We start from the raw sequence: 21,028 nt of genomic DNA on the forward strand, positions 1-21,028 counted from the left end.
ACAAGGTCCACCTGTATACATATTAAGTTCTTCTAACTACCACATTTGGGCAAGTTATACAGACATTGTATAACTGTGCCTGTACAGTTAAGAAAAGTGGGATTTTCACCATACTATCATTATAAAGCCTGAAGATTCTATTGCTCATGGAGTAAGACAACTTGTCCTGTCCACAGGAAAGTTGGCATGAAGAATTTAAAAAAAAAAAAAAAGATTTGATGAAAAAGAATGGAGTTTTGCTTTGAACAAGACAGTTTCATATGTATAACCTTTTCACCTTCCAAAACACACTTTAAATGTCTTGTTCTGGCAGCAGATTTACAGGAGGACCTCAATATTCATGGGGATTCTGTTCCACAGTTGTATCGTGGATATGGAAACTGTGAATATTGAGGCATTAAAGTCAATGTATTCATGGCGGTTAGGTTCCCAATCGGCCGAAAATGCTCAAAATTGCCAAAAATCGGCTGACTTGCACATTCATTTACTTACTTACACATTCATACATTCAGCAAAAAACATAGAAAATGAAAGTTTAGGTACCTGAACATACACCACAGAAGCTGTGCTTGCTTACAACTCAGTTTACATGAACCTACACTTGAACATGATTATTGTTTATGTGGCACAAAAATTAAAGATGGGTTTACATTTTCCATTATTTTTGATACAAGATTAAATTCACAAGCAACTTCCCTCTCCTCTTACCCAAAGGGTTTTTAATCCTGTAACTGCATGTGATTTGCAACAACCAAACTTGAGGCTGATGGAGAAAGAAAACGTGTGGCAATACTGAACTGCTAAGATACAAAGACACTCAGATTAACAACCAAAAAGACTGCCCACACTTACAATTTCTTCTCTAATGGAATAATCAGCAGTTTCCAGGTAATTCAGCATTTCAGCAACAATTTGCTGAGCATTGCTCCGGTCACACATGGCGTACAGGAGATCTACTGCTCTCTGTCGTACACTTACATCTCTCTCCGTCTGCAAACAATATTGCAATTGTAAGGGTCAATGCCAGGCGGTGGTTTCAGGAAAGCACACACAAAAGTCTGAATTTCAAGGTGTACTTGTGCAGTGTCCACTCTAATATGGTCAATACTGGAGCCTAAATGCACAGAGATTTGTTCTGAAGCCAAGGATTTTACATTGTATTTGCCATCAAGAAGTTATTGAGCCCCAGTCTCATGAAGCAGGTCAAAATCAGGAGAGTAGTAGTTAAAATGGAGATGTAGTTTTACATTAGACTAATGTAACATTGGTTCTATGTTATCATCATGGCGGTGTCAGAGGGAAATGTAACTAATAAACCCAAGGCATTTTTATACTGCTAGTACAAACTCCTCAGAACACGGACTACACATGAAAGAAGAGATAATGCTACTATTCCTGATAAGCCTAGGGTCCTTTGATAGGGTAGCTAAAAAGCATTCAGGAATAGACTGGAGTGAGCTAGGTGTAGCCAGCAGCAAGTAAACAGTGGAAAGGAGGAGCCAGTCCAGGTACTGAACAGGGAGTCAGATAAAAAAGTAAGAACAAAGAATGGGAGAGCTACTCTCACTCCCACTCCAGCTATGGAACAGTTGTTGCCTCCTGCAATTGCCACTTATCAAGTTTAGTAGAGAAAGACAAAAGTTAAAATCTGGCCTAGCTTTAGCCACACAGCACCAGTTACATGGCGCGGTGTGGGGGGAGTGAAGCATCCCCAAGTAACAACCTTTCCTTCATCTAGTTGATCTCCTCTGATCTCCTCACCTCTAACATAGGGAGAAGTGTTATCTTTAAATGTCCTTGGTACTTGTATTCAAGCTTTCTTGTGCATCTTCTTAAATTCTGACACTATAGAACATGATAGAGATTGCATTTCAAGCATAAACATCAAGCTCAAGATTGGTAGAATCTGAAGTTTGATCTATGATTTAGAGAGCTTCTAATAAAGAGACCATCCATAGTGTACTATTGCTTAAGAAAACTGCTGCTATGTCTTCTAGGGGCAGCAAATACAAGTTAATGTGCTTAAGAATCCAGACTTCTGGTAATACACAGAACCAAAGTAGTTACCTTCAATGCATTGATAACTGTTTCTATGTGCGTTTTCACGGCCTCATGTGAAAACTCAGAGCTGGCAAGCGTGCACATGCTTTCCAGTGCTAGGTAACGAAGATTAGTTTCCCGGTGCTGCAAGAACTGGCCTAACTGATTACAGGCACGAACAAGCAGGTTTGGCTCACTAGAGACAGAAGAGAGAGTGTGGAAAAGGTAAAAAGACAAACCCATTTAGAGAGAAAAGGTGTATCCAGGGCAGTAACAGGTATATCAAGAGGCATTTTCACGATAGGAGCTTTAAAATTGCAACTAATACTGAGGAGTTAGTAATTGTGCACTACATACTACAGAAAGTAATGATTATTCAGTTTTAAGAAGCAGAAAGTTTATCAGCACCTTTGCAACAAAGCTTTTTTAAAAGGACTGGGATCCTGTACACCCCCTAGTAACACCATATCAGTCACAGGTCCAGTTCTCATGATATTGAAATGGTATGGTTGCTTCTCAACTGTGCCAATGTATCACACTGCTGCAGTAGAGTGGGATGGAACAACAATGTTGTAACTTGTTTCCCATGGTAGTGTCACCCCCACCCCTGATGAGGTCAGTCTTTGGAAGATAAAGCATCATCATCAGTCTTTCCCACACAACTACAACATTCCTAGAGCAGCATGAAAGCAACCACAAGGGAGCAGCAGCAACAACCATGCCACTCTATTAATGCAAGAACTGGTCCAGAGTTGTATGAATAAAAAGCTTGCAAGTAGGAACCAATTGTACAAAAAGCCAGTGACGTGCGGTGGTTGGCATGTCAGACTAAGACCGCAGAGATTTGGGCTCAGATGCCTGCTCAGCCACAGAAGTATAGAACAGGAAGGGATCCTTGGAGATCTTCTACTCCAGCTTTCTATGACGCTAACCATATGACTGGTCCAAAGTAGTTTGCTCAGGCTGACCTATTTACAAGACTGTTGTGAGGATAAAATGGGGACCACTATACCACCCTGCACTCCTTAGAGGGATGGCAGGATAACTGTGTGGTTTAAAAAAAAAAATCACACTTTTAACCTCAAAACACATTTTTACAACCCACTCTTGGAACAATGAGTATGTGCTATAATTTTAAGAAGAAATTACAACATATTCTCATTATTTTATTCTAGCAAAGCAAGAGGCCCTACGCAGTTTAAACAAAAAACAAAAACCAACAACCCAGCAGAACAATTCTTGGTCAGTTTTAGAGAATGAACATAAGAACAGCCCTGCTGGATCAGGCCCACGGCCCATCTAGTCCAGCATCCTGTTTCGCACAGTGGCCCACCAGATGTCACTGGAAGCCACAGGCAGGAATTGAGGGCATGCCCTCTCTCCTGCTGTCACTCCCCTGCAACTGGTACTCAGAGGCATCCTGCCTTTGAGGCTGGAGGTGGCCTTTAGCCCTCCAAGTAGTAGCCGATGAGATACCTCTCCTCCATCAAGTTATCCAAACCCCTCTTAAAGCCATCCAGGTTGTTGGCTGTCACCACATCTCGTGGCAGAGAATTCCACAGATTGATTATGCATTCTGTGAAAAAGTACTTCTGTTTGTTGGTCCTAGATTTCCTGGCAATCAATTTCATGGGATGACCCCTGGTTCTAGTGTTATGTGAGAGGGAGAAGAATTTCTCTCTATCCACTTTCTCCACACCATGCAGGATTTTATAGACCTCTATCATGTCTCCCTACCTCTCTATCATGTTTCACTTAATTAAGTGAAGTATTCTTAACTCAAGTGAAAGAGATTGAAGGAAAATAATCTGTATTATACTTCAAAAACAGCATTTATGGAGGGATAAACTACACTCAGATACATTTTGTATGGGAGAGAAATAATATATTCTAAGTCACTGTACACATCTTGGAAAACTTGCTTGTAGTAAAAAATCCATCTGACTGAATTTTACTACAGCTGGTTACAATTCAGCTTAAGTGAAAAGCAAGTTAGGAGAAAAAATAAAGGCACCAATATGTATGCAAGGTTCATTCAACCAAGCTGATTTAAGCTGTAATCAATCAAGCGCAGCAGGCTGTTCACATTTTGTAACTCAATTCATTCTAAAGGGATGTACGGGTATCAGTAAAATTAGGACATTATGGTCTAGAAACATGCTCCTCAATAACGTGTTCTTAATATAGTGCTGGCTATGGCCAATATAAACACTTTACAAGTACTCTAATCTCACAGATGGTCACAATGACAATTCAGAATACTTTTTTTTAAGATCAAGAGTCAAACTAGATAGAGGAGACTGACTCATCCATTTACAGAACCAGCACCCCTGCCAACAGCTTTTAAGTTATTTTTCTTCTAGTGGGGCTTCAAGATGGAAAGTAACCCCCTCCAGAAGAAAAGCTGCTTTAAATACAGAAAATGAAGGGCGGGGTGTTGAGCTGCCCTATGCTGTGCTTTTGATCACCTATCCATCCTCTGCTTTATAAGAATCAGCAGGACCAAGATTGGATCCTACTACCAAGCTGTCTAGTTACACCAAGCAACTTTCAGTCATAAATTTTAGTGTCACCTTTAAAATGAAGTGTACAGATTTCTGAGAATCTTTTTTTCACCAAAAAAGGACTTCAACAGTACATTCACTAAGGTTACAAGTTTGGAAGATGCTGTAATACACTATTACAGAACAAAAGGAAACTATTGCAATAATCAGCCTTTGTTTTTTGCTCTGGAGGTCACTCACAGATTGGCAGAATGACTGTTCAAAATTATATATTATACCATCTTTAAAGAGCAGAAGGTTCTTTCACTCTTCCTGAAACAATACAAAAGAACCAATGCTCAGATCCCAGACTATTATTGCTATGTATGCATTAGGAATGGCAGACTCACCTATCATGGTGGATAATTAAACTAATTGCCTCAAATAGCACTGCATTCTTTGCGTTTGAATGCTGTACTTTCTTGGATTTTGGAGGTTCTTGAGCTTTATTAAGAATAGTTTCCAGACATTCTGTGAGACGACCTCGTGCTGAAGGGTCTTCTGGGAAAAAGAGAATGGTTAGGCAAATTCACTGGACAATTTTGACAGCTCTCACTATCAACCCATTCTTTGCACATTAGCTGGCATTTTCGTTCCAATTTCAGACAACTGCACTTTGATTCCCTGAGTTCAGTAATTTTTCCTTCAATCACCTTAGAAGAACTGTTATAGAATCCCTGGTATGAGAAGAGCAAAGTATTCAACCAAACACTCCTTTGGGAGTTAAGCAAATATCAAAGCATGAGGCTTTAATTTTCAGACAATATAATATGTAAAGTTTCAGAATAAGACTACCCTACTTTATTTTATCCTCTTCTTCCTTTGAAAAACTCAGTGCTTCTTTCATGGTGCTCCTAAAGGTTGCCTATCTTTTTTAAATTATTTTATTTCTTTATTACATTTATATACCACCCCACCCAAACGGCTCTGGGCGTTGCACAGCAGCATAAATAAAACCCTCAAATCAGTCCTTTAAAAACACAAAGCAATTTAAAAACAGTTTAAAACCATTAACAATTAAAACTAACACAATTAAAAAACCCTGGAAGGCCAGGCCAAACAGATAGGTTTTAAGCGCTCTCCTCTTGGGAGCACTCTTGGATCCAGGTCTCACCCTAGTGCCTCATGATGAGGCTGTGGCCAAGAACACTTTTTACCAGATGTGATCGATGACAATTCCACCTGGTCCTTGAGGAGAATGACCTGAAAACAGTGGTGCACACTAGCTGGTAACCTCCAGGTTGGACTACTGGAATGCGTTCTATGTAAGGCTGCCTTTATGTAAGGTTGCACATATTTTGGAAACCTCAGTTAGTTCAAAATGTGGCAGCCAGGGGTATCCCAGAGCAACCACATTATGCCTGTTCTTAAACAGTTGCACTGGCTGCTATGTTTCCGGGCAAGGTACAAAATGCTGGTCACTACCTCTAAAACCCTTAATGGCTTAGGTCTGGGTTTCCTGAGAGCACCTTTCTCTACAAGATTCCCATTGCTCATTAAGGTAATCAGGAGTGGTCTGTCTGCAGGTGCCACAGGTTAATCTGGTGGCAACCTGGGATCGGGCCTTCTCAGTTGTCACCCCTAGGTTGTGTGGAATGCACTCCCTGTGGATATAAGAGGATTGTCTTCCTTGCAGGCCTTCAAGAGAGTCTTAAAGACCCATCTTTTTAGCCTGGTTTTTAATGATACCTATTTTTAATTTTAATCTGATTTAAATGTTTTCTGATTTTAATTGTTTTATTATGAGTATATTCTAGTGTAAACCACCGTGAGCAATTTTAGGATGGGTAATCCATCCCATAGACTTCAACATAACTGAAGCCATGATTAGAGATCAGGACCATTATGCCTGCATAGGGCCCAAGCATAAGATAGCAGCGGTTGAGCCAATTTTTCCTTAGGAAAGGGTTGACACAATTATGAGTACTGTGACCTTGACAACACTGTTCTGTTTCTCTGCTTAAGTGCTGTTTCAGTGTAAACTGCTGAGTAAGGAAAATGTGCACAATAATCAAGATTTCTTCATTACTTTACCTGGGGGTGGATAACACTGCAACAGTCTCAGTAGCTTCACAGACAACCATGGAGCAGGGACAAAGTAATAGGTATAATCCTGGAGATCAGTTGATGCAGATGTCACAATCTGTAGAACAAGGAACAGTCTTGTTTTTTCTCTGGCACTTTGTCAACCCTAGAAAATCCATATTGCAGATTCTGAATCTAGAACAATTCTCAATTTAGGGAGTGACAAAAAAAAATCAGAAGATAAAAAGGAGTCCAACTTGATGCACTACGTGCAGATAGAGCCTGTGTGGAAAAACATGCATACAGATAAAGCAGAGTGCTTCTAAGTTGCCCATTGGACAGGTAAGTGGCCACTTGGGAGCACACATGAGGGGAAAAATATACTAGACACATGAATTATTTGAGACCAAGCCACTCAACTACTCTACAGTGCCCATCCTAGACCACCATCCAACTTTGCCTCACTAGAACATGTCCAGTCAAAATTCCTAAGAGTGGCCCTACAAGTGCCTTGCTGTGTCTCTCTAATGCTACTCTTTGTTTGGAAACTAGTATGATAAAGGTGGAGACCAGAGTGTGGATGACCACCCTCAACCTCTGGCTCAAACTATCCCTTAGTTCCTGGGGCCTGGCCTCTTTGCAGAACAATTTTCAATCCTCCTGGAAATGGGTAGTTTGGGATAAAGTGGCCTTATTGGGCTTCTCCCTGCTCTTTCTACTCACTATGGGATATGACAAGGCGAAAATGGGCATTAAACAAAGGATTTTGGACACTCAATACCAGGCCGACCTAGGCAGTGCTCCAGGCTTCCTGTCCTCAGAAAGTCTCCGATTTGTTGCCTCTCTCTTCCAATTGGCACAGTTGGAAATCCCAAGCCACTGGAGGGCTTTCACCCTTGCCCATTGCCATGCCTTCCCCTCTGCTGTTTTAGGAGGCAAATACAGAAAGGTTCCCATCATGGAAAGACTTTGCCCCGTAACACTGGGGAGGTCGAAACTACAGAGCATGCACTCCTCTCTTACCCTTTTCATTGACAGTTGTGACAAGCTTATACTCCCACTACTCCTCAAGTACCCTGGTTGCCCTAATCAAGCCTATACCAGTATGCTGCTTTCGGATGAAGACCGGGCCTTCACATACAACACTGCCAGGTTTTGCGTGGCAGCATGTAAGAGCTGCCAGGCTCTGACTGCCAGTTCATAATTATCTATCAGCCTTGTATTGTCTCTAACTATTGACTATTTTACTTGCCCGCTTGGCACTTCCAGTTATCTTATACATTCTAGCCACCTTGTTTTTACTTTTTAAATATTTTATATATCATTTTAAAGACAGACGCTTACAGTCTTGAATATAACTTTTGAATATAATTTTATAGTTTTGCATTTCCTTAATCTTATCTTGAGCTGTGGTTGTAGTTTTACAGTCTATTGAGCATCGCTATAGTAATTTTAATGTTATGCCTTGCAATTTGTTTTATCTTAGTGTAACGCTTCATAATTTGCTACGTTATCTTATGCTGGTCTTAGACTGTAATAAAGGTGATTGATACTAAACACATGCAAAATCAAGAATACTTCAAGAAAATGAAAAGTCTAGGTACTAGTTCGCACCAGATAAAAGCTAAAGGACATTAAAGTGGTGTTAGCACACAATCTCATACTCACAGAGAGGAGGAGAAGAGTGCCTAACATATCACAAGTATGCACTGCAATTTCCTATATCAATATCCAGTACGTTAACTATAGAGAATCCAGACAAGTTTATGGTAGGCCGATTATCATTGACTGTTAATCAAAACAACCAAGGTGTATGTCACTTGCTGAGGATGAACAGCTCAAAGCAGGATGTGAGAATGCTCCCTTACTGCTCTGTGTGGTAACATTCTTCCTCAAAGCGGGTGGTGGGGTGGTGGTGCAAAATAGGAGACAAGATAGACTACCCAGTCTACCCAGTCAAGATAGTCTACCCAGGAATATCAAGATGTGTAGGCCAGGGCAGGAATATTGCCACAAGAGAAAAGGAAAATTCATTTGTGTAGAGCTTTTCAGTGGAGTGGGGAGACAATTTAGAATGAGACAGCTGTAGACCAGAAGCCAACGTGACAGATTTACAAATTCTGCTATATCAAACCAGTGTACAATATCTGAATAAGTCTGTGCATTTTGCTTAGGGGCAGGGGACTCTCAATTACATCATGTTTTCCTGAAGAGGAACAAGATTGTGCTTGAGATTTGGAAGGGGATAGAAACACTGTATCCAAGAGACTGTGGTGAGGAGAGGACAACCAGGAAAAGGAAACCAAGGGAGCAAAGAAGCAATCTGTGAGAAAGTGAGCATTGTTTAGATTTACCATTACAGCAAGTCATGATTCCATTTTGCAGAGAAGACCATATTTTAACATGGAGAGCAAACCTCAGTTATAGCCTGCAGATTGCTCAACACCACTGATAAAACTCTTTAGACAAGTTGCAAAAGCAGACTGAGACAAGACTCATGAGTTCCACAAAATCTCCACAAGCACGGTCAAATGCGAACAAGGACTCGTCGGGGACTAACTTCAGAATAGGTTTTGCCAGAGGTCAGTCTTGGGAATTTCTGAGTTGAGTTTCTGAAGGCCTCTTGGAGTGCCCACAGAAAACAAACACTGCTTACAGACTACTGGGTCATCGTCAGCTCAAAAGTAATGCAGCAGCAGCAGTAGTGCTGCATAGCAGCAAGTGATCACTTGTACCATAGCAAGAACCAATCCTTTGAGTGTGTGGCTTGCCAGCCACATTACTCAATCCACCTATGGCAAGGGCAGAGGCTGATATGCACTAGCAATATTTTACTCAGCAACAACACATTTACTCAGCAACAACACATTCCAGATAAATAAAAAACACTTACCAGGCAGATATAATTGTTACAGTTTCTGCACATCTGCCCAAGTTACAGGCTAAAAAAGGAAAAGCAGCAAGGAACTTGAAAGACCATACAACAGTGGTTCGCAGCCTGGGAATAAACTGTAGCTGGGGATGATGGGAGTTGTAGTTCAGCAACATCTGGGAGGTCCCGAGTTTGGGAACTACTGTTAGAGGGTTATGAATATTGGGTAGTATCCACAGTGGTGCTCAGCCTTTTGCAGTTGCGGTGCTTTGCAAAGCTGCAATACCGCTGCGGAAGAAGAATCATTTTGTGCAAGGATTTCCCCATTTGTATATACACGGGCTTGTAAAAGAGGTTGCACAAGTCCTTTATTTACACATTATATAAGTTTGTGCAAAAATTGCAACATGTTGTGCTAGATCAAGAACTGGTCTGGAACAGAAGTGAATTTCTTTGTGCAATGACCATGAGCTACATCCTTACACTAGCGCAAGACTAGTCTGGATGCTACCCAATGTTGTTAGACTGCATGTTAATACATTGGTAGACACAAGTCAGTCGTCAGTGTAATTACATCTTCAAAAAGAATATCCACCAGGAAACCTTTACACACCAGAAAGGCAAAAAGAAAAAAGAAAAAAGGGCAGGGTTCACTAATAAAAGCCTCAGTGGCAGTCGCCCAGACAATTGTCTGCCAACGTTAGGCAAACTATAGGTTCACTGAACATCAGCTATACTAAACCTCGGCTTGGAATGGGGGCAGCGCCAGGATCAGGCTCGATCCTGGTGCTTCATACATGCAGACTAGCCCAGGCTGGGGGTGAGTGTGAGTGTGAGTGTGAGTGTGAGTGTGAGTGTGAGTGAGAGAGAGAGAGAGAGAGAGAGAGAGAGAGAGTGTGTGTGTGTGTGTGTGTGTGTGTGTGTGTGTGTGTGAGAGAGAGAGAGAGAGAGAGAGAGAGAGAGAGAGAATACCCTTATTGCCTGTTAAACTCTCAGAATGGTCCCAGTAAAGATCATACATACTTCAGTTTTCCAGAAGACTAAACCAAATGATGAATAATCAGTCAGCTTAATTTAGTTTAATCCAATTTCATTCCAGGACTTATATCCATCTAACAAACTGCTTACCCTGCTGAGTCTGGAGACAGCCAGAGAGACTGAGGTTTTAAATTCATCCGGATTCTTCTGTGCCAGAGTGGTGATTAAACTTGTAGCAGCAGTAACTACACCCTGGAGATAGACAACAAGAGAGGAGAGCTGGTCTTGTGGTAGCAAGCATGACTTGTTCCCTTAGCTAAGCAGGGTCCACCCTGGTTGTATATGAATGGGAGACTACATGAGAGCACTGTAAGATATTCCCCTTAGGGGATGGAGCTGCTCTGAGAAGAGCATCTAGGTTCCAAGTTCCCTCCCTGGCATTCCAAAATAGGGCTGAGAGAGATTCCTGCCAGCAACCTTGGAGAAGCCACTGCCAGTCTGTGTAGACAATATTGAGCTAGACCAATGATCTGACTCAGTATATGGCAGCTTCCTATGTTCCTATCATTTCCTGAAATCCATTTCAAATCCTAAGCACATTTGTTATATATAAAGCACCATCATGTTTTATGCCATTTATGTTGTAACAAAATAGGTTTGTGGTTCTTATTATCATCTTAATGATAAAAAATATAAGTTACCAAAAACATTATGTGTGATGTAAACACTCTCCAAGTACCCAACCACACTGCCATCCTCTAACTTGGATCCCAGCAAACATATTTCCAAGAGCCCAGCAGATTTAACTGCTGCAAGTGCAGGCACCTCAACCAAATGGAGAAGTGTGTTGCTTTCCCAGAGGGAAAGGATGACAACAGTCAAGCTGGCAAGCTAAAGGAGCTTGTTTCTGTAGTTAGCAGCTTGGGAGGACTATTTAGCAATAGCAATAGCAATAGCACTTACATTTATATACCACTCTATAGCTGGAAGCTCTCTAAGCGGTTTACAATGATTTAGCATATTGCCCCCCAACATTCTGGGTACTCAGGATTTAGGTCAGGAACACTCTGTAAAGGAGGCCAATGTTCACTTGTCCAGTGCCATAATCCCAATTTGGATCTGTCTTCCTGCAAGGCTGTTTTGATTTTAAAAATCCAGCCACCATTGTGGGAGATCATATTAACAGCTCTCCTATATCCTGTGTAGTTTGGCCCCAAGGCCACGACTGATGACAGAATTCCTGCTTTTCCCATGTGGAAAAAAATGTTGTGTGTTTATCTCAAGGCAGAGAAATATTGATTGTTATTTTGGATACAGCAGTCCAAGATGAAATCCTGTTCTATAATGTACTGCCTTTGTTTTGCTCAGCATCGATTTGATTTACATGAAATCGATTTAAATTGCTTCACAGGACTGAATTTTAAGTTGAGGGGGGGGTGGAACAAGGTCTTGACTCTCTGTGTGTGTGTGTGTGTGTGCGCGCGCGCTGCATGTACACCACCTGCAGAATAGGATTGAGCAGGTCTGTTATCTCTCTTCCCCATATACTGCTGTTAACATGCTGATGGAATCTAATTATGATTAAAATTCATGACAATATCTTTGACTAGGTTATATATCAATTGGGTTTTTTTTTAAAAAAATTAATTAAATAAATCTGATCTAAGTTTTAAAAATCCATTTTTAAAAAATCATCTATTTATATCAACCCTGGTTTTGCTTCACAAGATCAGACCCATTTTTGGACATCTATCTATTCTCAGGAAGCTATCCCCTTTGTAACCTAAGCTTTATCCCCATCTCTTTTCATGTGTATGTTCTTGTATATTGTTTACTGTTTTATTCAAGAATTAAAAAGATATTAAGCTTTGTGGCTTAGCCCACACTCATGATCTAAAGAATTAAGTTTGGCCCTGGGTGAGGCAAATATAATCTCTGGATTTTTACATTTCAGGGCAACTCAGTTTTTTACAAGCAGCACTTCAGTTTTTTGTTCACTGGCATACACAGGACCTTGTCCCATTCAAATATTAACCAAATCCACCATCTCTTTATAAAAATGCCAAGACAGATAGCATCTTATGCAAAGATACAAAGCAAACAATTTGGAAAGACCTTTCATTGGCAGAGAGGAGGATAGCCAATCACCACACGTCTAGCAGTACTGTATACTGTGGTGTTGGGACAGCTCTGATCAGTCCTGGAGCATGTGACCTTGGACAAGTGACCTCTTACTGTTTCTCAGCACTAAAGCTATATTAGTTAGTTAAATACCTCAAACACATCACACTTAATGTTTTCAGTAATTACCACAGTCTATACAAATTAAATCCTGAATTTATAATGATTATAAAAACAGAAGCTCCAATTAGAAGTCACGTTCAATTGAGCTTACCAGATGCTGGTCATTAAGAAGGTGCACAACTCTTGAAGTCCAGTCTCCCATAGGAACCAGGTCAGGAGAAGTTCTGTATAACCGTAGCAAACACAGGGCTGCACTCTGCTTCACACTATCCATAGTGTCTCTGTAGGAAAAATTAAAGCTTGCAAATGGAACTCAAATATCCTGAATGAGTGCGTGACTGGGGCTTGTACTGGCCATCCAGTGATCCTTACTCAACAAGCAACACAGAATGAAAGAGTGGCTGACACACAGACTAATACTGCACTGGTGCTACAGCAGAGGGGCGGGTTTCACCAATCTACTCTTCCCTTTGAGCCCACCATACCTCCTGAAAATATATCCCTGAGAGTTTCATATACTGAAAGCAAACAAACTGGTTTCTGTTTTAATTGTAAACCTCCCTGAGCCTTTTCGGAAGGGCGGTATAAAAATCAATCAAATAAATAAATAAATAAATAAAATAAAGCAAGCCAAAGAATGTGGTTTCATGGTTTGAATGCCACTTGTATATGAAGCAGCCTTGGTGTTTTTGGTTAATCCAGTCCTTGATCCAGGCCAGCTTTTGAATGGGGCTTTAGTTACTTGTATGCCAGTCCTGCAGTAGAGTGGGGCTAACGAACAGCCAGTAGTGAGAGCACTGAAAAGCAGTCTGCACTTGCCTATTAATATTCAGTTCCACTCCACTGCCTTGTCCTTGCATACCACAACTCTTTCCTTTGGATTCTACACCGTCTTATACAGAGTCAGACCATTAGCCCATCTTGCCCACTACAGTCTATTCTGCCTTGGGTCCTAGAGAACAACATCCAGTCCAGCTATCAAATAGACTTTTAACAACATTAGGGATACCAAGGATTGAACTATGACCATTGGATCATGAGCCCCCTCCTCAAACTTTGCTGAGTCAATCCTTTCCTAGAGAGAGTTTAACTATTAGTTAACAAGACCACTCCAGGAGGTAAAATTTTAGCAACTACCGGTATATAGATCAAAAAGGGAAATTGGCCTAACATAAAACAGGGAAACTCGTTGTATTGCCAAGCAATAAGCTGCAGAAATACTAAGGGTTAATTTTATTATCTTCGTGTGGGTAAAGTAATTCCAGGATTCAGACAGATTAGTTAGGAAAGTGCTATGTTGATAAATCAAAGGAGTAGGTTTCAGGTAGAAGGAAAGAAATAAGTCTCAACATTCCAAAAAGGTCTTATGGTTGTACATGACTAGAGTGAATGTATTAGATCCGAGTTACTCATTCTGCATCTACCACAATTATCTGAGTTACAATTAAATCGAGTAAATAATAATAACAATCTGAATGTCCTTCAGTTTTAAAAAGGTGTCCAGTGCAGATGAAGAATAATGTTTGCATTGCATAAATCTTAATTTTAAAGCATATGAGGCAATTGAGATGTCTGACAAAATCTCATTCCCAACTGAGAGAGATATATTTAAGTCCTCACACATCACTACCCAACATCATCTTTCTCATCTCCTCACCTGATCCAGCACTGCAAGAACTATTCATTATCAAGCAAAGATCACAGGTTTTCTGCTCAAGGGCTACCTCATACTATACTCTTTTTGCACTGAGATAATCCACATAAATACATGTTATGTCACAACTGCTTTAGGCAGCATGCATCAGCTTAGTCTATAAACATATTTATCTTAGTCATGGATGGAGGTTGGGGGCGGCAGGTGGAAGCTGTACATGGCAGTCTTTGTACAAGGCACTTACACATGCCATTTTAATTTTTGGAAGGGCTAATGTTCATGAATAGATCAAGGTAACCAACAAACATTGTGTATATTGTTTTGTTTTTTAAAAGAACATGTATACTCAGAACCCTACCACACTGAAGCAAGCCGCAAGCCTCCACCCCACCCCACCTACACACACACCCCAGATTGGAAAGGTTTTAGAACAAGAATATCTCCACACAGCCAAAATTCCAACAGTAAAGAGTACTGGCAGATTCCCACTCTTGGGGCACTGTCTCCTAGTCTAGGCACCACTATTGAGAAGAGTCAGGCTGCTTAATCATGCAAGTGTTTAGATGCTTATCTTTATCCCAAGAACCAACTTAATTGTCCTGGTACAGCTAACATTTGAAATCCCCATGCATTACCTACCCAGCTACAAGGATCTTTGGAATTTCTCCAGCAAATGCTTCTGCCATCTCTCGGCTACCCACATTGGCAATACAGTGCAAAGCTAAGCCCATGAAAGTGGGGTTGCGACTCGCCAAGTCATTCTTGATTGCATTGTTTATTAGACGTATTAGCTCGCTGTTTGAATTCACAAGTACAGAGATGAACAGATAGCCCTGGAATAAAGAAAAAACATTAGTATAGTAGAGTGTGTATGAATGTGGTGGGTCGGGCGGGAAGAGAGATGTTTCATATGCAATTTGTGATTAACAGCTCCTAGACATTCAGACCTCCCAAGATGCATGGTAAATTCTTGCCCTACAGCAAGACATGCAATCAAGCTGCTTTTAAAATAAACCCTACTTACAAATATAGCCTAGAGCTCATACAGTCAATACCATTCTGGAACACACAGATATTTGGAGCTCAAATAGAGGTGTGATTCAGATGAACAGTCCCTGCCTCCTGACACACAATAAGGGAATGTGCTGAAAATGCATTGGAATGTCCTCTGCCAGCATCATGATGGGTGTACTCAGTGGGACCCCTTGTCTAATCTCATGTATCATCTATACCAGCCCCCATTCAAACAGGTGGTATTATTTAATTTCTAGGTTTCTTTAACATACATGCAGTGGATTGTGAGTAGTGGAAAATTCTTTTCCTGACTCTGGCCAGGTTAATCGATAATATCCCTGACCGGTCTAAACCAGTTTTGCAACAGAGGGAGACTTTAGTGCTGAGTCATCCCTGTTCTGTGCTCTGAGATACAGACTGGCTGGTTTAAAAAACTTTAGCTTTCCAAACCCAGAAAAGCTAAGAAAAGATTCTGGAAGAACCCAGGCGTTCTGGTAGGTTCCTGCTGCCACCAAGCACTCTAAGATTTGCCTAGAACTGGCCCATTGGATTGAGTGATTTAGTCTAAGGTTCCTCTATAGCTGGGTACTGGGCAAATGCAAAAATTTGCTCCCCTTTTTGATAACAGGCAAGACTAAAGAAAAATCTTTCGTTCTGGTGCATTTTGCCTGCACGTGGAGCTAATTATTAATTTGGCCAAGCTCTCTGATACATGTTTTGCACCAGAGAAATCCCCCTTCTGCCTCCCCGCTTTTCTCTTGCTGGGTTAATAACCACCCTTGGAGGCTTGTAACGGGTAAAGAACAAAGAAAAAGCTCTTATTTAATTACTACAGACTGGTTCCGTCTGAGGCTGTTAGCTTTTCAGTAATACTTACAAATACTTAATTGGTTACAATAATACTTCAAAAAAACACAAACCTGATGATTCCAGGGCAGCACACTTTGGCCTCTTACTCAGTTGCAAAGAACAGGTATTTAGGACAATGCAAAGCACACACACCAAAAAACAAGCAAACAGAAATTCTAATGCAAATTCTTATTAAAACACTTGCTCCTGCCCTAAACTTCCGAAGCCCTTAGCCTTGGCTTCCTGTTCCCTTGAACTCACCAAGCTCCTGATGAGAATCAAACCTCCTGCAATCCTGTCTCACAAGGACCTACAGTCATCCTGCTGCAGCAAAACTCCATTGCCACATGTCCTCCTTGCTCCTCCAGCACAGACTTCAGGCTAGTTTGCACTCTCTGCCAGAACCTCCCCACAAAAGCTCTCTAGGTCCCACCCACCCACTGTACTGATTGGTTGAGCCCTGGAGTTCACCAGCCTGTCAGTCAAGAAAAGGGTTCACTTCCTGTTAATTCTTTAGAGGGAGGGGAGATTGGTCACTACAAATCAACAGGAGACATATTGGTTGGGATTCAGGTAGTCCTGTGCACTAATGCAAGTGTGCCTGCACACCATGTGCCTGCAGGCAGGGGGGACACCAATTTAATTTCCAGCTACATCCTCATCAGATATCATGTGCCCCTCCAGAAAGTCCCCCAGCTCTCAAGAGCCATTCTTGAGGTGGTGGGCACAGGGCCTACAGCAAGTTCTGTCAAAATAATGTTCTGCACACAGATATAGAAGTGTTAGGGGAGAGTCATATATTTCTATGATGAACCTGGCCTGCATTAATTTCCAAGCTTTAACCCAAATTGACATTAGATTTCACTTTTAAAGATGTCAAAACTCTGTTTTGGTAGGCAAGCAAGCAATAAAGCTAGCCTATTAATGGGGCCACTGTACTGTGCTATCCTTTTGCATGCATCTCTCGTATTACCTTCTGGAGAGATTTTATCAACTGGTCAGAAAAACTATATTGATCAAGGTGTATGTTAGGTAGTAATATGAAATTATTCTTTCAGTAGCTGTATTTCTGCTCTAGATGGAACAGTAAGTAAGTGGCAAAAGTTTGCCTTGAGCAGAGCTGTAGAGCAGTAGCTTTCAACTTTCTAGATCAAATGATCCATTTTTTATGCCAAACACAGCATCCAGTTGTACTCATTATTATTGCCTTTATCCAAACCTGTTATTTCTCAATTCCCTATTTTTCTCTTTTCTCAGTCTTTCACAGTCACAGTAATGTCTCCACTAACATGAACATTTGATAAGGTAGTGTACCTGGCTGAAGGTTATCACTAGTTGAAGACCAATGCTGTAGTGGAAATTCATCATGTTTCTCAGTTATGTATGAATGCAAAATTAAACAGAGGGGAAGCATACTGTACTGTATTTATTTATTTATTTTTTCAATTATCCATATCTTTAGTTTTCTAAGAGTTACATGGGAAGTGGTATTTTTTATCATTACTGTGAAGGGATGAGTCATTACTTACAATTTGCTTTTCTGTGTATTTGTTTGAACTCAATAGATTCACAGCCTCCATGTGGCCAAAGTCAATATCATGTCCCAGGAGAAAGATGAAAAGAAGCTTGCAGACATATTTCTTCTTACTGTAACCATCAAGGGCTTTATCACCTAATGAGCAATTAAAGCAAAGAAGAAGTAGTAGTAGTAGTTATAAACACTGAAACGACAACACAGATATTTTATACCAATGGTCAGTTGAATGCATTAATTAAAAAAAAAATCTTACTGAAGTACTGCAGGGTATTTTTGCGACAGAGAGGGCGTACTTCTAATATTTTCCCCTGGAATGGGTCCAAGGGCATAGCCTGAAGGCACATGATACAGTAACCCTGCTGGAGCTTAACAGCTCTGGGTCTGGTCAGTGCAAGCATGGGAAACCATCTGGAACATCATGCCATCTTGAGTTCCATGGAATAAAAGCATGTTATATATGAAGCAGAAACTAATTTGGTTATCTTAAGCTCACTCAAAATGAGGCAGAAGCAACTACTGTTAAACTGATCAACAGTTCCTCCAGACTATTTCTCTCTCTGAGGGAGGGAGGGAGGGGGAGAGAAATATCTGTGATTTCCCCCCAAGCCTGTTATTTGTCCCAAAAATTTCCCTCAGCCTTGCATTTATCTGGCCCCTTACCAGTTTACAGTGGCATTTCTGCACCCCATGATCTCTTACCTCCACAATAGACTCAGTCCTACCAAGTCTTACCTCCAGTGCAGAACCAAAATGGCAACTAAACCTCATTAGTCTGACCCATTCCAGACAGAGACTGACCCAAGTGCACAAAATCCCTAGCACTTTTATAAAATTAAACTGCATATTCTAGGAAATTCAAACTCTGTGGGGTCTCAACTCACAATGGTTATGAGGAGGGACCCAGCATCATTCCAATGGTTTGGAATGTCACTTTCTCACTTGAGCTTTGAGCAATGGGTGTCCCAATGATGACACTGGCCCCTTACAAATGAGTCACGTTAAGGAAAAGTGATAATGTAGAGAAATATACTGAGATCTGAAAAAGCTTTTTTAGGATTTTACAATTCAGAGAAAAGAAACAAAACCATATCTGGGCTGAGTGCTTGTTTCCAACATTTGGCTGACCAGCACAGCATTTGATACTTGTGAGATATCACTTTAAGAAATTATGTGTCAACAGTGAGCCCAAGCAAAGGTTGTGCTGGAATGGATACTCATATATGCTTTTCTGGGGATATAATTTAAGAAGACAGTGATGGCAACCAATCCAGGATCACTTTGAAGACTTATCTTAGGAATACTCAAAGTTACCTGCAAAGAGATTCTTAGATATTTCAAACAGCATGTCCCACTTTATATTCCCAAGGATATCAAAGCCACTTTAAAAAGACACCTTCCCAATAAAGTCATATTAATGTCAAGTATTGTGAAGAGAAGCAATGCGGTTTCACTTCCACATGGTGCCAAGCTTATTCAAGCAGAACTTCTTGCCCACATTCTTCCACAGAAACCATTTGGTGTCACTTCCAGGCAACAGCTCCTAGCAAAGCTGTTCAGAGCCACACGAGATGCTATCATAGCATGTGTTACTCAAGTACTGTAGCACTATAGCAATTAAGAGCACCATCAGGACAGCGTGCCAAACAGGCAACAACAGCTGCTGGTGTACTATCCAAGACATGTTACTAAACTATGCATGTTTAACTACTGTACTTGGTAGGGATAATGCTGCAGAGTATGCAAGAAACACTACCTAAAAAGACACACCAGGTTCAAAGGTCCACAAAGAACCCCAAACCACACACACCTCAATATGGCTAATAGCAGAGCTGAACCATCTTAAGTTTCCCCAGCCCAAGACACAAGCACATCTCACTGAGCGGCCATGCATGTGTGATTCTTGTGATGCAGTTTCAGAAACTGGCATTCAGTACAAAGCTCACCAAGCAAATTGTTACGTAAGAGCAGGGTTAGTAATTCAGCTGTAGAGAAATGGGAACATGTTTGCCTTTTGGCATTTTTTCTTCTTACTGAAGACAAGCAGGGGGGCTGTGGACTGCAACTGGCTGCATGCACAGAACATCCTTCCGGTTACATAGCAAATAACTGATGAAGTAGTAAGGACATGACAAGGGATGCCATATGACGGGAATCTCTTTGCTTGCTCTAAAAATAATCTTCCCCTAAGGCAAGTGCAACTGTATCAGTCTCCAGACTATAGCATAGCTACTAATTTTGAGTCAAGGAATTGGACATGGGAAGGTTTTGCTGTACAAATGATGAACTTTTAAAGCAAGGCATTAGTGGCCACTGTACTGGCTTATATGAGTGCAGTGTTAACATGAAAAGCAGTTGTCTTGTTCATAAACCACTGGACAGAATCATAGGGCTAAGATCTTCCATTCGCAATCTCTGCCTCAAGGTTGGACAAACATACAAAACACACCCAAATGTCATCCACAAAACGTCACAACACATGATGCAGGCCACCAGGAAGGGCTCAACATTTCATATAGTGGCAGCTAACCTATACTAGAAAGAAGTTAAACAAATAGAACTGTTCTAGAATTTCCAAAGTTAACGCTTCTATGAAGTTGTAATACCCTCACCCAAGAAAAATTCTGCACGACGCTTCCCTTTAATATCCTAAACAGTTCAAATAGTGCAGAATGAAGCAGTCTACTTCCTGACAATCTATCTATCTAATTATCTAAGGCGTGCCCAGCATGGTCTAGTGGTTAGAGTGCTGGACTAGGACCGGAAAGACCCGAGTTCACATCCCCATTCAGCCATGATACTAGCTGGGTGACTCTGGGCCAGTCACTTTTCTCTCAGCCTAACCTACTTCACAGGGTTGTTCTGTGAAGAAACTTAAGTATGTAGTACACTGCTCTGGGCTCCTTGGAGGAAGAGCGGGATATAAAAAGTAAGAGGAACAAATAGACAAACAATTTTTCACCACAGCTCTAGCCTTTTAGACAGATTCCCTGTTTTTCAGGCCCCAGGTTTGACATACAGAGCCCTAATTCCTTGAGACCTTCATCGACCAATTTCCTCCCTTGTGATATACAATCATCTTCTGGGACTAGCCTACCCTAGATTATATCTGTCCAATGCACTAGATGTGAACAGCTAAGGAATCAAGAGGCATCATAGTTGTGCAACTCCCTGACAAAGAAGACCTTCCAGAGTCCACATTTAAGTATTTTCTACAAATACGGCTAGGCTGGACAGGTCTTTAATAGGCATGGTGCAGCAGTGTAGAATAGTTC

At 41.1% G+C, this 21,028-nt stretch overlaps 1 protein-coding gene across 5 annotated transcripts in view; it reads right to left on the minus strand.

Annotated features, from left to right (window-relative positions):
• Positions 1-21,028, minus strand: part of AP2A2 (adaptor related protein complex 2 subunit alpha 2) — an 85,100-nt gene that overhangs the window by 32,692 nt on the left and 31,380 nt on the right. For 3 of the 5 annotated variants that reach the window (XR_008306183.1, XM_053245879.1, XM_053245715.1), the window contains exons 3-10: positions 17,749-17,891; positions 14,996-15,189; positions 12,854-12,983; positions 10,609-10,710; positions 6,618-6,726; positions 4,934-5,084; positions 2,068-2,236; positions 853-990 (exon numbers count right to left, since the gene is read on the minus strand). Coding sequence is in view for 4 of the 5 variants with exons in the window: in XM_053245879.1 (XP_053101854.1) it covers positions 853-990; positions 2,068-2,236; positions 4,934-5,084; positions 6,618-6,726; positions 10,609-10,710; positions 12,854-12,983; positions 14,996-15,189; positions 17,749-17,891 (1,136 nt within the window). In the remaining variant the exon portion in view is untranslated. The remainder of the gene's footprint in view (positions 1-852; positions 991-2,067; positions 2,237-4,933; positions 5,085-6,617; positions 6,727-10,608; positions 10,711-12,853; positions 12,984-14,995; positions 15,190-17,748; positions 17,892-21,028) is intronic. The other 2 variants (XM_053245933.1, XM_053245810.1) reach the window with 1 other exon arrangement.

This window comes from Hemicordylus capensis, chromosome 1 (assembly GCF_027244095.1).
Source record: "Hemicordylus capensis ecotype Gifberg chromosome 1, rHemCap1.1.pri, whole genome shotgun sequence".
Taxonomy (NCBI): Eukaryota; Metazoa; Chordata; class Lepidosauria; order Squamata; family Cordylidae; genus Hemicordylus; species Hemicordylus capensis.